The 17,950-nt window shown below is 37.0% G+C and overlaps 1 protein-coding gene across 1 annotated transcript in view; it reads right to left on the reverse strand.

Annotated features, from left to right (window-relative positions):
- LOC112058366 (FERM, ARHGEF and pleckstrin domain-containing protein 1) overlaps positions 1-17,950 on the reverse strand; it is an 85,656-nt gene that overhangs the window by 11,646 nt on the left and 56,060 nt on the right. The window contains exons 16-25 of the mRNA XM_024099151.2: positions 8,678-8,878; positions 7,558-7,648; positions 6,896-7,022; positions 5,331-5,514; positions 3,743-3,810; positions 2,725-2,905; positions 1,961-2,098; positions 1,428-1,525; positions 778-901; positions 113-256 (exon numbers count right to left, since the gene is read on the reverse strand). Of these exons, the coding sequence (XP_023954919.2) occupies positions 113-256; positions 778-901; positions 1,428-1,525; positions 1,961-2,098; positions 2,725-2,905; positions 3,743-3,810; positions 5,331-5,514; positions 6,896-7,022; positions 7,558-7,648; positions 8,678-8,878 (1,356 nt within the window). The remainder of the gene's footprint in view (positions 1-112; positions 257-777; positions 902-1,427; positions 1,526-1,960; positions 2,099-2,724; positions 2,906-3,742; positions 3,811-5,330; positions 5,515-6,895; positions 7,023-7,557; positions 7,649-8,677; positions 8,879-17,950) is intronic.

Genomic DNA, 17,950 nt, shown 5'->3' on the forward strand with positions numbered 1-17,950 from the left:
TGCGAAACCAATGACAATTCCGCGATGCTTTGAGGCTCATCGAACGATCTACGATCGATGTTGAAAACCACATGGTTTAGGGTATGGCTATGTTTAAAGGGAATGTTCTCACCATAGTCTTGCAACTGCGGCGTCAACTGCGTGTCGACGGTGTTGGGGCGAGCGCGCGCCGCCTCCACTGCGCCCGACAGCGACTGCAGCCATCCGCTGTACTCCTGCTCGTTGCTCGTGCTCAGGGTTATGTTTGTTTCTTCTCCTACGGAGACATATATTCATAAATAAACGAAATATTTGGCACTATATTTTGTCAGTAACACATCAAAACAACGATCCCACTAAAGTTCACTTTAAAAAGAATCCACTGTTCCAAACGTAGACAGGGGAGTTAATAGCATTTAATAGTATCTGTCGCATACTTTTAAAAAAGATAGCGAGCCGATATTTAGTGTCACGACGCGAGGCCATTTTTACTTCTAGGTGAAAAAAAAATGAACTGAACCATTTTAGTTTTCATTTAAGTGTGAGGTCTTTAAATACGAGTAGGGCATGTTTAAGGCAACCCAGTAGAATAAAAAAAAATTTATTAACAGAATCACTAAGGTTACTTAGGTATACTTCGAAAATCAGACGATTTGAGCGTAACCTAAGAGATGATAAACAAACCTTCTCAGGTAATTAAGTTTACTGCCATAATCGTACATCGTGATAGTCACAACTTCACAAGCTATTTCTATTTTTTCACAATGACTACATTATTGGTGGTGTGATGAGACTTACCAGTAACAACAAAGGAGTTGGGGAAGTCCGTTGGCTCCACGCTGAGGCGCTCGAGCGCGAGCGCGGCGTGCGCGCGGAACTGTCCGCTCACACACTTGGACGTGAGCAGCAGCATGTCACTGAACTACAGACAAACATTCTATATTTATTTATGTAACTGAACACATTAAGAAACTTATCATCATCATCATATCAGCCGATGGACGTCCACTGCAGGACATAGGCCTTTTGTAGGGACTTCCAAACATCACGATACTGAGCCACCTGCATCCAGCGAATCCCTGCGACTCAACTAGCTGAGAAACTTAAGCAGGTTGCAACTGGTTACATTTGGTGGACAGCCATGCTGATCCTTTGCGCAAAAAATGAGCCTACCCTTTTGTCACTAGACAACTTCGAAATAATTCTGAGATTTTTTTTCGTACTGCGACTCGAACATACCCCCTTTGTCGTTGCGTTGGAATACATATTATTTCAACTCTGTCGTTATTGGTCTTTGTCTCCTCACGAGAGATATCGTTGACTTGGCAGCTAAGAGAGGCGAATGAAATGGACATCCACAGCTGGAAATAGGCTTTTTGTACTTCAGATGCCTCCCACTAAATGAACTGACGTCAAAAAATTTTACAATATATTTATGATGCACGTACCAAAATGAGCATTCTCTGTTGCAAGCCCTTCGACGAGTGTTTGTAAACGCAGCCGTATCTCACGAACTCACGATCCACCACCAGAAGTTTATCGTAACCTGTCCGAAAATTAAGAAAATTGAAATTTCATAACAATACAAAATTTAAAAAGAAATACACAACTTCAGTTTATATTTTTTTATAATAACCATAACAAACATAAATGTGGATCCCAGAATGTGGGCGCAGCAATACTGCAATGTCCTAGACGTAGTGCTCTCAGTTTTTGCGAATTCATCCCACATGTCTTCTTTTAAAATTATCGTTATGATTTAACTTTCGCCTCATTTCCCGTATTTGAACTATGTGAATCGTTCGTTATCCATCGTTTACGTTCACACACCATCACTGACGAACGACCAGTGTGCGCGCAGCTATATCGTTCGCACGCGGTATTCGTGCGCGTCCAAACACAGCGAAGAAAATGCTGGCGGCGTGCCTCTCGCGATTGCCGCGCTATGTGTGGACCCGCCCTTAGTAAAAGCATGTCCTACCTACAACGTCCCTCTGCAGCTGGCACAGAGTGGCGTGGTTCTCCACGTGCCGCAGCTGCTCGTCCGCAGTCTCCGACAGCTCGTGCGCCAGCTCGTGTGCTTTGCGAGCGGCTTTGCTGCCCGTTGACGACCACAACTCTATTGGAACAGATGAATAGTTCATTAAATATATGGTATGGCTCTTTGACTCTTAGCAATTGTTATCTGAGAAAGAGCAGATTGAAGTGAGCAGAAACCTAAGGAAAGTTATTTTTACTTTTGAAACCGTATTGCCATGTTCTGGTGTGTTATCTATATATATAATGAATTGCTGTTCGTTAGTCTCGCTAAAACTCGAGAACGGCTGAACGGATTTATCTTATCTTGGTCTTGAAATGTTCGTGGAGGTATAGGGAAGGTTTAAAAGGTGAGAAAAATTAGAATAATTGCTGGGAAAACTATAAAATCAAGCCTTTGAGTTTTAAGTAGGGGTAGGAGTAGGGTAGGAGTAGAGTAGGCGTAGGGTAGGGGAAGTGTAGGGGTAAGGTAAGTATAGGGTAGTGGAAGGGTAGGGGTTGAGTAATGTAGTATAGGGATAGGGAAGAAGTGTACATAAGTCAAAGCGAAGCTTGACGGGTCCGCTAGTTAGTTAATAAAGTCTCGTTTGAAGAGTTTTTACAATAGCTCCAAATTTATAAAGGAGGAGACACAAATTCTGCAGGTATTGGGATCGATCATCGATCAGTGGACTGTTGTAGTTGCGACAGAAGTGTCGTAGTACGCACCGTGCGCCAGTCGCCGGTAGTGGTGCAGCCGGTGCAGCGGGCGCAGCAGCAAGCACGTCAGAGGCAGCGGCGCCGCGCGGTCGAAGGCGGCCGCCTGGCGCGAGCCGTCGCCGCCGCGTCGCCGCGCGCTCTCCACCAGCGCCACCATGGTGCCCACTTGTTGAATGTACTCGTTGTACGCCTGCAGATTTGACATATCTATTTTTTATTTATTTATTTATTTAAAGCACGCCAACAATACCATTAAAAACAATACAATATGCCACAAAAAATCTGATATGTATATTAATAAGTGCGCCTAGGCACATAACATTTTATATAATTTCATGTCAACACTTTCATAATAATTATATGTCAAGCTTATAATAATATTATATTATGTCAAAGTTAATAAAAAAAGTATACTATTATTATAAAACATTAGCATAAAAGGAAAACAAATTCATTGAATACAATTATTAAATTAGATTACTAGGTAAAATTACATACAAAATTAAATTAAAGTTGACAATATATTTAAACTTATTCTAAATTATTTATAACAAATAGAAAGAGAAGAAAAGTAATAAACAATTTATTTAATTAATTATTATTATTATTATTAAGTACAAAATGGTCGACATATCATCACTAGGCATATGATGCACACCACGACATTATGTCGGGACGATAGAAAGACAAAATATGTCCAGTATTAGCGGCGGAAAACATCACTCTCTGATTGCGCTGGGACGAAAGAGGTTGCATTTGTCTCTCTTACGTCTCGAGATATCTCAAGGTACACATTCAGCTTTCACATTGACTTTATTGGACAAATCGAAGCCCCCATTTCTTACTACAATTCCAACCACGAAAAAGACTTAAAGACTGATCTCTCAAACCACAAAATATCCCTCGAAGCCGAGGTCGGATATCAAAGGCGATCCTTCGTGAAGTGTTGTCCATTTACGATCTTCTATTATGGCAGCGCTTCTGCTATTTATTTGTATTTTTGTGTTGTATTATAACGTATACTTACATCGAACGTGTTCGATAAGTAATCGTGGAGTAACTCCGCCACTTTCTTATATTCGGGTTCCTCTGCATCTGTAATTAAGATGAAGTATTAGAAAGCGGACTGTTATATTCGTATTAGAACTAAATATGTACACTATACAAATTACCATAAAATAGCCTTTAAAATTTCTACAAAACTAAACAGTGATATTTTTCTACAAATCAAAATAATAGTGCCCAACAAGCCGGTGAAATTTTTGAATAAAATCTAATCACAACTTTTATTTCTACACCAAAAAGTGATTTGATGAACTGCAAATAAGATAGCCGCAATGATGTATGTCTCTCCATACTACATCGAAAAGCACTACTAAACTCAACGAGGATTTGTTTAGATTAAGAAGGTCGTATATAAAATAATATAATTAATAAAAAGATTAACTTTGACCCACAATGCCTTCATAATAAACATAATACATCGCTGGACCTAAGATACGGCATTCTTAATTTAAATAGTATCCAGTGCTATACTACAACCCTACTCGATGTGTATTGTTTATTAAGAAACAAATTAGAATTGAAGGTTAAAAACGCATAAAATTTTTGAATTATGCATTTTTTATTTATATAATGTTATTCAAAATATATTAACTATTAATCGAATTTCTTTTCATAAATTCAAGAAGAAGTTAATAATTGTAATCATTAGGTGTGAAATGACCAGCGATTTATACCCTCATTTTTAATTTCTTCGTTGGTAAACAGTATCATCTAGTAGGGCTGTAGTATAATCAGTAAGGTGTTCACAAAACTCCAAAAAAGTAATGCTCTCCTATTCTACACAATTTGGTGTCTAGAAGTTGGCATCATTTTAGCACATCAAGTTTTGTGTACAACCTATCTTTCACACACGCTGAACAAGCAACGATAGCCAAAAAGTTCTTTCGTTAGCACAAACTACAACGAAGTCCACTCGCAGTCAAGTTACCGTTGCACGTGATAGTGGATTCTATAGAGGAGAGTACACTGTCTAGATAAGCTAGGAGCGGGCCTGCCGGCAATGCCAACAGAGACTCCAGGTCCGGTTCTGTAAAATTATGTTACTTGAATTTTTGCGTGTACTCCGATTTTAATGCAGATAAAATCTTTGATCCCGGAAAAACACATGGTTCCCACGGGATTTGTGAGAAACTAAATTTCACACGGGCGTCCGCTAGTCTTCTACACTTTGTCTACTTTTGGATGTCTGATATAATAGTAAGATGTACAAACAATTGTACATTTTACAATCTCCATCTTCATCTATTTGGCATTGAATATTACGAGATTTGTGTGTATAAGCTTAAGGTTCGTTTCGTTGAAGAACATTCCTTCAGTTTTATTCCAATGCATTGTCCAATGGCTCCTCTCTGGCATGTCTTTACAAACAGACAAGCCAGAGAGGAGCCAGGAATGAACGAACCTTAAGCTTATACGCACAAATCTCATAATATACAATGCCAAACAGGTTTCACGGAATATATTGACGACGATCCCTAAGCAATATTCAGTAATGTTAGTGCAATATTGTCAATGTATAACGCGTCTATTAGTAAAATGTCATTGCCTACCTTCAGTATCGCCAGGCAGGTTGTTGGTTGGCGAGGCGGCCGCCAGAGCGCGGTCCAGCTTGGCGAGCAGCGCGCCCGCCGGCAGAGCGAGCGGCTCCAGGGCCAGACAGGCCCGCGCTAGTGCCGCCGCCTCCGCGCCGCTCGACGCGCTGCGGCCTATCGTGCCCACGCGCTTGGACCACGTCTGTGGACGGACATCACCATTGGCTATCAATATGTCTTAACCATATGTGGTAGAGCCAGAGCCTCTAGAGATGGCGCACGTCAACGCCGCCGTCTCCTTGTTACGAGAAATAGAACAGAGAGATTAGTGACTTGGGTTTATTCTTTGTTGTGCACGCTGTCACGTTGCTTGGGAGGGACCTCAGCGGCGTCACCTGGGGCTTTAGGCGAGCACAGAAGCATCTCCTGATGGGGCCCGAAGAAATGGGGGAAACGACGCTCTAAGTTCTTCTCCTCTGATACTCGGACATTGGCTTGGATTGGTCGTCTTGGTAGGGTGTTTTGACTTGAATGTATCAGTCCGGGCGCCTCCAAGATAATGAGTTAAAAATCCAGGTCTGGGTGATGTAATTGCTCATAAATTGAGAACATGTGTGTTTGGGGTGGTGAGTAGTAATGCATTCTGATAGAATCGTTTAAACCTACACCCGAGGTCACAAGTCCTGGCGTATATTCCAAATGTTTCCTCTACGACATGATGGTGGCACAATCCTTGTAGCTGCCACCTACCGCGTTATACTTATACCATGTCCAGATTGAATTGCGCTATTTGGTAAATAAACAAACCTTTTTGTCGATGCCAAACTTTCATAACAGTTTTCAGAACCATCAAACTATTAAAACACGCACAAACACTTTGTTCTTTACAATCCACCTATGGAGAATCATACAAACGTAACATTTTTTTAATTTACACAGGGTTTAATCAAAATTTTTAGAAATAAACGAAATTAAACACGAAATTATGCACACAGATTACATTTAAATGTTAATTTGACGTTTCGTCTCTCTAAGGTTGTGCCAAGTAAAATTGTCACCACAGATTAAAAATGAACGATTTACCGATTGTAAATATCGAATTTATTCCGTTCAGTATCGATATCGTAATTGAGTAATTTGAATAAAGTATTTTTTTCATAGCGTTGTTTAGTTAGTTACGTACTTATATGTTAAAAAAAGATAATGCGTTAACAAGTACTGCCTAAATTTTTTAGTACTCTTTTAATTTATAACAAACAGATACAAGTGAAAAAAATGTTATTTGATAGGTATTAATTAATATGCAACAGAAAGAGGTAGATAGTTAATATCGCGCGTATTTTGACTGTGTGATTTGTGTTGCCAACTTAGAAGTGAGTTTTTAAGTAAAGTGATTTTTTACAATTGATATAAAATTCGATTAGTAGTAGTTAATTCTCGATATAGTTCATCAACGGCCCATCCCTAGGATGACGTCACAACTAATGTCAGTGATGAATACGGCCATATTTGTTTACAAAATTTTGCAATTCTAAAAAAACGAAGTTTATATGAAAGTATGTAAACAATACGCCAGCTCTTACAACAGTGATCAGCTCCAGGTCGCGCTTGTAGGTGCGCTCGGTCATGAGCAGCTCCTTGGCGACGTAGTACGTGACGTCACCGCGCCGCCTGCCCCCTTCGCCCGCACACACCACGCTCGAGCTAATGCTGCAATATCGAAAAAAGACTAATGTTCAACCTAAACAAAATGTTCAAATGTACTAGCAGATAGTTCAACCTAACAACTAGGTAGGAATATACTCTTGTTTAGGCCTCGCTCTAACATTTAGACGACGTTTCTGGCGCAGTTAAGGATGCCTTTTTTTAACCGCAAAGGTCTGGCTTCGAACACCAGATTTTTATATTAAGAACTTGATTGGGCTTGCATTTCAGAAGGATTTACATACAAAATGATCTCCTTATCTTTTGGCAAGCATCTAAGGCTTACGGGACTGTCTAGGCTAGCTGGATTCCGCTTTTATGCGGAATCATATATAATAAGACGACTTACAATAGGTACTGTAATGTTTTAGTCGGTAGGAGTTCGTTATAATCAGGCTACCCGAGAAGAACCACGCCAAGGGCACGCTATAGAGCTCAACCTCCCATGATTCCGCCTGAATGACCGTGAGGTCACGGGGGCCATGGGAGGATTGGATTGGGAGGAGGAGGTGATGGGTTGCAAGAATGAAATATATCTCACGTGTTGTTATTCCGCCTGGTCAAAGTGTCACCGGCATCGCTTTCGCCGCCGCTCAAAACGTCCATATTATTCGTAGAAGCCACGATGTTGACTGCAAAGATACAATCATCAATATAAACATTGCCATCATCATAGTTCAGCTGATAGACATCCACTGCTGGACATAGACGTTTTGTAAAGACTTCAAATCATCACGGTCTTTTACTTGCATCCAGCAGCTCCCTGCAACTCACTTGATATTCCTTATTAGCCATAGATTTCAAACGAACGGCCCACTACAGACCTCATTCTTTATAGGAGAGAGGGGATTATAGACCCACCATGAAGCTCCAATGCGGGTTGGCGCTTAAATATACCTTCCAAAACAAAATTCAGTATATTAAAACACTCCGCACAAAAGTAAGAGGATGTGTTTCTAGCATTCATTATTGTTTGAAATGGCGTTGGAATGGTGACCCCTGGTAGTAGACCCTTATTTCCCTCCAATAGGTAGACCGACAACATCAAGGTTCAACATCCAGGTCTGGCTGGTGGGAGGCTTCGGCCGTGGCTAGTTACCACCCTACCGGCAAAGACGTACCGCCAAGCGATTTAGCGTTCCGGTACGATGCCGTGTAGAAACCGAAAGGGGTGGGGATTTTCATCCTCCTCCTAACAAGTTAGCCCGCTTCCATCTTAGACTGCATCATCACTTACCATCAGGTGAGATTGTAGTCAAGGGCTAACTTGTAAAGAATAAAAAAAAAAAATCAAGCGCAGGGAGTCGCTGAATCCAGGTGGCAAAGAAGGATCTTTATGTTGACAATGACAATGACGATCACTGTGATGATCATGATGGTGTGTGTAAACTCGAAATAATCGACGTATCCCAAAGGATTAGCAAACAGAAGTGGCAGTGGACGAGCCATATCTGTCGCAGAATAGATGGCCGTTGGGGCAGAGGTGTTCTGGAGTGAAAACCGCACGTACCAGCAAGCGCAGTGTAGGACGCCCTCCAAGCCAGATGGTCCGACGACATTATGAAGGTAGTGGGAAGGGACTTTTTGAGGAAGGCAAAGGATCGTGTATAATAGGCCTATGTTCAGCAGTGGACGAAAAGGCTGTTTATGTGTAAACTCACCATGCACATTCCCGTTGACGGTATCAATATGTTCATCCCGTCTATTGTCCAAGCGCTCTATCCGGTCGTGGTAGCCATTCGGTATCCGTTTCTCCATCGGCGTGGACGCGTACAGCGGCGCGCCAGTGCTGGTGTCTCCGTTCGGAGACATGCATAGACTCGCGGAGGACACGGTGTGCTCGTCTTCTGGCGATGTTTCCTCTGCAGATGTTAAAACATTGTATACTAATTTGTAACAATTTCGAGTGTAAATAGTGCACGATTTTGTAACAATTTTTGGAGTTTATTGGAGTTTACTCTTGGCACTTAATTCAAAAAGTCGCATTTGCAAATTCAACCTTAAACTCAATCCTTAAGGTTGAATTTGCTCTGAATTTGGAATTTTATTGAATATTGGACTATATTTAAAGGCCTTTAAGTATAATTTTCTTTACCAATAATTGTAAAACTGTCAAAGCAAAATTGGCCAGTTTTAAACGTTAAACGTTGAGTTTTAACAATATACTATACCTCTCAACAAACAAATTATTCTATTACAACAATTTAAAAAAAAACTATGGTAAATTAATACATAAACATACAAACATACTATATTTCAAAATGCCAAACGTCAAAATAAAAAAAATAACTGTTCTACATCAGAAAAGTCATTTAATAATACATATGCTAAGATTAAATCACACAAAAAGGAAGTATAAAAAAGAAATTATAATAATAATTCAGTCCTGAAAATATAACAAAAATCAAGAAAATGCATGCTTAAACCTGAAAATAAATATAATTAAAATAAAATGTATTACTTTACAACAAAATTGAAAAAAAAAAAACAATATCTGTAAATCATGCTATAATTTTAGTGACACTTACATGTTATTCCTTGCTGCACAAATAATAATTGTAACAAAATGGGGTTCAAACTAAAAACGTAAATGCAAAACATCGGTGTTAGTTCGTTTTATTTATTTATTTATTGTTCAACTATCTCCAGCCCAAAGGGCAGTGTATTGCAAGGATATCGTTACACTTAAAATTACATATAAATTCAAAAAGGAAGTAACATTCGAAATTCTTCAAAACAATATACCGAATTACGATAATAAAAAAATTATACAGGGTTACGTTTAAAATATTGGTTTGACCGTTCGATTTTTTACGAGTAGATACTTAATACCAGCTGATCTATTCACTAACTTGCTCTTTATTAACAACCGATTAAAATAAACATCAAATCAATTGAGAAATGTCATCTACACGAAGGGTTGTCAGTAGGCACCGGATGACATTTGTTAGATGGAATCTCAATTTCGTATAATATGTCAACTAATAAACGTGAAAGTTAGTGAATTAGTCTGCTGGATAGTTAGGATTAAGCAGGGTTTGTATGAGTTGGAACGGTCATGTCAAGAGTATTTTTTATATAAAACAAATTAATGATTAATTATGATGAAAATAAATTAAACAACTGTAATACTATCTAATATAAGATTATTCAGTTGATGTGGTGGGATTACTTTGTATTGAAAAATATGTTTGGGTTTAGACCTTATTTTTAGATATCTTGGTTATAAAGATATCTCTCTTGGTTCTAATCTACTATTGAGATGGAATGTAAGAAAAAGGTGTAATCTTAGGAATGTTAAAAATTGTTACGCGAACTACTAATATTTTAAAAATAACCCAGTACACATATACCAATGAAATAGTAATATTACAGTCTATTCTGATTGTACAATCTCAATCGAGAACTCGAAATACTTACAATATACGTTTTTCTTTTGTATTAATCGAATCATCATTGCTCTTAAGCCAAATATACATTGCGAAATGTTGTTACAATAGTTTCACTAAATCAGAAGTTATTGCTTTTTAAAAAAAATCTTGATAATTTAAAAATAGAAAAAGAAAGAAAGAAAGAAAGAAAAAACATTTATTTAAAAAATTGTGCCATACACCACAATGCCTAATTAAGCACTATTGTTGTGTCTGATGCTTCAACCACCTGATCAATTGAAAATCAAAACTAAAGTAGTTGAAGCATCAAAAACCACTTCGTTATGTTTGGCACAACCTTGAAAAAAGGTAACAGCTCAGCATTGTGCCGCATAAACCAAGCAAAGTACTTGGCCAAGCGGCGCTGATTTTCAGCTGCTACCTCGATCCAGGTGACACCACGGATATACATAGCCACAGTGACAATATGCTATATTATTACCTTTAAATTAAAAACAAACAACCTTGAATTAATATGCTAAATAATAGGATTACGCTAAACAAATAAAAGTGTTTCAACAAATTAAGCAACAATATAAAATTAAAAGGTATAAATAAAACACACACACACATACACAATAATGATAAGCCTTATATCTAACAATCTACGAGTATAATAATTGAAACATGAAATGAGGAAATAAAATAAAAATAAAAACAAAAAGAAAAAAGAAAATATTTTTTTTGCATTAACTAGTTTACAAAACTACTGTAGTATGTACCTAAATAACGAAATCTATGAAGATTACTAGGAAATTTCATTTACTAAAGAAGTGAAAACTCCGCCACATAATCCTGTAATTCCTCCTGTTTGCTAAGCAAATATCTTTTTAATTTCTTCTTAAATGTAAACTTACTCTTAAGGTTCTTTATAGGCGGAGGGATATTATTCCAGCATTTAGTGGCAAAAATACAAAATAAAAACATGCATCGCATCAAACATAAAATCCGATCCGTACGATGGACGATCGATCGATCAATCCGATCAATGGACACGCTTGTGACTTTTTATATAAAGAATACTAAACCGTTTGATGCGATGCGTCCGATAAGTACGATGCGGATCAATGGACGCCTGCCATTAGAGAGACCTGATGTTTCCGGTTGTGTCGAAAATGAAACAAAATTATTACTAAAATCTAATGGCTTTCAGTAAGTTTTTATCTAACATCCAAGTAGATCCTCGTTTTAAAGCTTTCAATTCGTCGATAGCTTACAAACTAGTTATTTTAAAGAAACCATTCCACTAAATGCGCGCTTATAATATTTTTTGTCAGTTTTAAATTTTCCTTTAATGAGGCAAGCCCTATAAAATAGTCCACATTTAAATAACCCATACTAAGTGTTTTCGTCGGTGTTGCATATATTTTTTCTAATTATACAAAAAATTACATTAGAAAATGCAATAATCAACTAATTAACAACACGTAGTTAATTAATTAGAGAATTAATTCCCACTAACCTAAAGCCTATTTAACAATAAAACTACTGTCAAAAGTAAGATCAATACGCATGAAAATAATCTCGCAATGTAAATCAGGCTTAACTAATGCTGATCGTACACTCGCTGCAACCATAGACATCGTTAAGTACTAGAAATGGCACGTCAATAATAACAAAATTTGTTAACGACCTGATCTTATTCATTTGCCGTAATTTGCATTGAGTTAAACGATCAGCTCCATGAGGCAGATCCATCACAGGACCGTATCAATAGACGTTCCACAATATCGAAATTGATGTTTAATAACTTGTGACGTTTGTGTATACGACGAGGAACTCAACACTCATGTATGTGCTCTTGAGTTGAGTAACGTCTATAAATACGGGCCTTAGCATAATATTTTTTATTATTACTTATTAGTATAATAAATATTACAGACTAATTATAGTGCGCTTTCACATTGATTGGGATTTTTTATTTCTTTATTTTTTTACATAAAAATTCGAGTAAATTGAACAGCTATAGTAAGTACTTTAATGAGTTTATTTATTAATTAATATTATTTATATGTTCTAAACGCAAAATATATTTTACGAGTAGGTAGAGAATTAAGCTTTTTAAATATTCATTAGTCCATGGGTTTGCACAAATCCTAAATTCATAGCGCCATCCCTTTCAACATGGAAAAAGGTGACAAAGAAAGCGCTACAATGTTTAGGAATTATGAACAACCTGATTGCAGTATGTAAAATTATCTTAGAATTAAATACTGATGGAATTGCATGACAAAGTATTGAACGAAAGAAAGTATACAATATACAACAGTAGTAATCAGCCGACTAGCACGAAGACGGAACTCCTTTATGGGCGGCGTACACCTGACAAGGCAAGGCGAGTCAAACAGCCGACATTGTAACTTTCGACTTTATTTCAATGCTAACAATGTCAGTAATATATTGGCAAACGCTGCTTTACTGCCTCATCAGATGAACCCCAAAATTTTTGCTTATACGACTGTATAAGTCTAAATGATCAGGGTCACAAATGAGATCTATAGGAATGTCAGTAAACGATTTGAACTGAATCAACTAAGTGTTACAAGGAATATTACACATTAAAATACGAATTCTTAGATGAAGTAAATGAGACTGCCTAATACAGCGGTGATTGAAGTGTCCAAAGTGAGTTATTTTGAACATTTCAAGTAGGTACCACTTTATAGGACTTTCGGCCTAAAGCCAAGTTTATGGTACGAACATCCACTGTTTTTGTTAACACATCGTTCTAGTTCGGCATTGAGCCTAAAGCGTCAGGGGAATCATCCTTATGGGTAACTACTTACAGTAAATTGATAAGTACACGTATTCTATATGCTACAGTAGGTTCACGACTGTGTTCAGTACAACTTACTATAGGTACATTCATTCGATATTTTTTTCCTATCTACTGAGGAAAATGCTGAAGATATACGAGAACCACAGACTAAACAAAAGATGGACGAAGCTGCTAACAAAATAGTATGTTGACGAAACTGTCTATTGCTTATTTTCGCGAATAAATGGCTCATATAACACTTTATATCATTAGTTAATAAGATTATAATATCTGTGTTATACCATTAGTATAACAATAGAATTATTGGAGTGTTGATTTAGAGTATCAGAAAACGAAAATAGATCTTTATTCCGAACAATTTTTCGATACTCTTCATTTAGAGCTTAAGTTCTTCACGCTTACATAACTATATTGAAAAAAGTAAACATTTTGAATTGGAGATTTGTCAAGACTAATTTCTAACGGTTGCCATCAGAACCAAGCTGACATCAGAAGCGCGCTACTTTGATATATTCGTACGAACTTCGTCTATATTTTTTTAAATTAGTCTGTGATAACTCTGTCATTATATCTGTGTCTGTTATAACACTGGAAGTGTTGTTAAAATTATGGTTTCATTTAAAAGAAAGTATGACAGAATTAACGTTTAATATCTCCTCTTTTATTCGGAAGTTAGTCAGTTATTTGGGATTAATACAAAATCGGTTCTTACATATAATAATTAATCTCTCTCATAGATTGTTTAACGCATATAGCTCTCGCTCTAACATTCACTTATATTCAACTCTGTCCAAAGTTCTTGTTAAGGATTAAATTATAGGTTGGAGTGCTAAACCAATACTTGCTTTAAATATAAGTTCTACATATAAATTAAAGTATTTTACGTTTTTTTATGATCATGAATATTTCTGTCCATCCAAATGTGTACATATACTCGTAAGTATTGCAGCAAAATTGGAACACTAAATTATATGAGTAATTAATACTATGAAAATGTATTTTATGTGCATACATTATTCTAGTCATGTCTACATTTCGATGCTTAATAATTTAGAACTATTTTATTCATACACATAGACGAACCAATGTATGTAATTAATAATTTCGATACTTTTACTTGGTGACTAATTGTTCATCCACTTATCAGACAACGCTTACAACCCTCATGTTTTATGATTAGTATGTAAATGTCTATTTTGCTAGAGGGCTTATTGGTTTTTCGATCACAAAGCTTGTTTAAAAAAGAATATAGGCTACTTATTTTCCAGACGACAATGATGGCAAGAGGTTAAAAATAAATGAACAATTTGTATTGACATGAACCAAAATTGGTTCAAGAACATATCCCAGAGGTTCAATATGGTAGTGCTGAACGAAGTCAAACTAAGCCTTAATGGTAGCTATAGTTCGCTACACTACACATATTATCTCTAGTGATATTTAAGGCCTCAAGACTCAGGTCTATACGCTGACTATAACCGCAAACACTAGAAAAAGGATAAGGCTGTGATTTTTTATGGAATTCTCGCGTCTTTAATCATAAGTACTAGCGAACGTCCGCGACTTTGTCCGCCCTTAGACCTCTTTAATCCAGCCCTATCGCCAAATCCGTTCTTAGTGGATACCTACTAAATAAACACTACCTCCCTGCCAAATTTTAGCTTTGTTCAAGTTGTTATAGGTTTCCGAGATTTCGTGGTGAATGACCTTTCGCATTTATATATTAAGATTGTGCAAGTTTCGGATGAAACAATAATAATAACGTTTATCAAAACTACATTATCACAATTACTTTGAAGCCCTGCCTCCTGTACTAGTTATTACTGTGTTACAGGAGGCAGTGTCTTCCCATTTTCAATGCTACAATTGGTTGATAAACAATTTAAAATTTAGGTTTAAAAGAAAACAATAAACCAAAAGAACGCCTGGTTTAGTGAAAAAGTCTACAACCGTAATCAGTAATTCACTATTCTGTCCTCAAGTCATTGTAACTGCTAAGAGAAAAGTGGTAGAACAACAGTCACCCAAACACCCTTACTGTAATATAATTTTTCATTGTCCATCAAAAATTCGAATAAAAATCATCAACTACAATAATAAAGTGTGGAAAAAATTGAGCAGATTTGGCACGATTGCAGACGTGGTTACTTTGTTAGTCTTATTGTGTGTGGTGTGGTGATTACATGGAATACTGAGTTAAATGCAGTAAGTAACATAGCCTTAACTTATTGTTGCTTCGTCACATTTAAAGAACTGTTATAAAGCCTATCAATATAATCTGGCACAATTCCTGTTTAGTTTAAATGTTATTTCAATTGAAATACAGCGACACACTAAACTCTAACAATTTATGGAAAATTTATCCCTAAACAGATATAAAATCAAATCAAAGCTTTCAAGGGTTTAGACATTTACTTTGTGTCCTTGGATAGTCTGAAAGGTGATTACTTTTTGTAATAATATCCAGGGTATTTTTATTTTTAGCACAACCTTTAAATATATTTAGGGGATGAATGTTTTTAATTATTGCTAAGATATAATGTCACACGAGTAGTTTCATAATAGTTCTTTTAATGTGAAAGATTCAAGTTACTATAACAGTTTTGAGCAGTAATATTAAACTTAAGTAAAACTAAGATCTTGGATCCCAACATACATAGGAAGTCACAGCCCTTACAAATACTTAATAGAATGTTATATTTTTTTTCTAATAAAAGAATTGTAAATGCTAAGGTTATTAAAATTAAATTTTAAATATTATTAACAAAGGCGGAATGTAATAATTTGGCACTACGAAACGAAAGGAACACTGAAATAGAATCATAAACGACTAACATTCCAAACATTCAACTTAAAAGCTAAGAAGTAACATTCCTTTTAGAAATTATGTCATTGATTGAAATAGTCTAATTTCAAAAGTGTATAATTTACCAATCAGTACTCATACAACTACCTACAACTAGTTAATTTATAAGCTAGGACAAGGTATAATTTCGCTTTCAATCACACGATAGTCGAATACTCACATCGGGAATTGGCACTATATATTTTTCCTAAATATTTAAAGTGAGAATGTAAATATTAAATTTATCAGGACTTCTAATATCCAATACGATTATAACAATTAATTGCGAATTAGAATTAAAATTTCGATACGCTCGTTGACAACACGCTCGCGCACCGAATAATTAACAATTTATCTAACAGCGGGATTTCGTCTACGATGACTTGGTCTAACGTTTAAAAGTGCAGCTATTCGTGCTCGTCGTCAGAGCAGAGAGGCGGAGGAAGAGTGGAGACGTCAAACTTCTGCTCGGGACTGTCGCTCGAAGCTTGCGAGTCAACGTAATGACTTGAATAGAAACGTTCAACGTTATTGAGACTAAAGCGCTGGTCCAGATCTCTGGCGAACCGTTCGTCGTTCTCGTCCATGCGCTGAATGTGCTCGTATTGAGGATAGAACTCTTGCGTTTGAAACATATCGACTTCTTCATAATGTTCTGGATAAGGACTTCCTCTGTATTCCTCATACTCATCTTTATCCTGCGGTAGGTCTGTATCAGAATAAGCGATAGTCTCGCTGCGTTGGAATAGGTAGCTACCGGACTTGCCCATTTTAGGCGCTCTTTTTATAGTATCGATAGGGTAGGCATAGTCGTCAGAGTCTTCTTTGTCGCTAACCTCATCATAAAAAATAGGTCTAGGTTGATGTTGGCCCGAAGACTCGCCTAATGATTTATCGTCAGACTGACGGTACGATGTAGTGGATTTTACTCTTTTCAAAGAGGACTGTCGGCTGCTTCTGTTAGAGTAAGATGTTCTCGGGGGACTACCTTCGGGCACGAAAGGCGGTTCTTGAGAATCAAGATACGGATGCCTCAGACGGCCCAGTCTATCGAACCGAGGAAAACCCATTTCATCTTCATCAGCAGAAGACCCGAAACCTTGAAACTGTACAGGATTAATGTTAACGGGAAACTTTTGCGAATCATACGAGGCGCTTTTATATTTGGCATAACCTACTTGTTCATCATCCTCAGAATAGCTTATGGGTTCTTGAATGTCGTCGTTCTTTGAATCTTTAGATAGTTCAGAGGAGCCTGATTCGACTTCGGGGATGTAGCTGTCAGAACACTCAGAACTTTCCATTCGCCGCAAAGAATCATCAACTGCCAGATATTTGGACCCCTTAAATTTGTCACTTTCAGAGGAACATTGACTTTTCGTCGAATCTTCCTCTAGCACATCTTGTATTTTTTCTTGCTTTTTTCGAGTGTTTGTAACTTGTTTTTTGCGTCTAAAAGTTCTCATTCTTTCGCGAGGATCTCTGATAACATCCAAGGAACTATCAGTATCATTGCCGCTCGGAGGACTTTTTAACGAAATATTTCGCACAAGCAGAGATTTTTTGACAGGAGCTTTAAGAGGTTGTATAGGCGGAGATTCAGAACTGAGACTACTGGAGTAATAAGGAGAGCATCTGGAAAGTGGTGTTTTACCAGATCTCTCTAATGATCTTTTCTCTTGCAGTTCTCTATGAATAGAATCTCTCGGTATTTCTGGAACAGTTATTACAGGCAAATCAGATGATGATAAGTAATGTTCATGAAAAGACCAGCTTTTTGGTTTGCTACGGAATTGCTGGGAAGTTTTATACTCTTTTATTTGGTTTTTAGACAGAGTTTTGTCGTCATAACTTGCATGCTTTGCTAAAGGTTTATAAT

This window comes from Bicyclus anynana, chromosome 4 (assembly GCF_947172395.1).
Source record: "Bicyclus anynana chromosome 4, ilBicAnyn1.1, whole genome shotgun sequence".
NCBI classification, from domain to species: domain Eukaryota; kingdom Metazoa; phylum Arthropoda; class Insecta; order Lepidoptera; family Nymphalidae; genus Bicyclus; species Bicyclus anynana.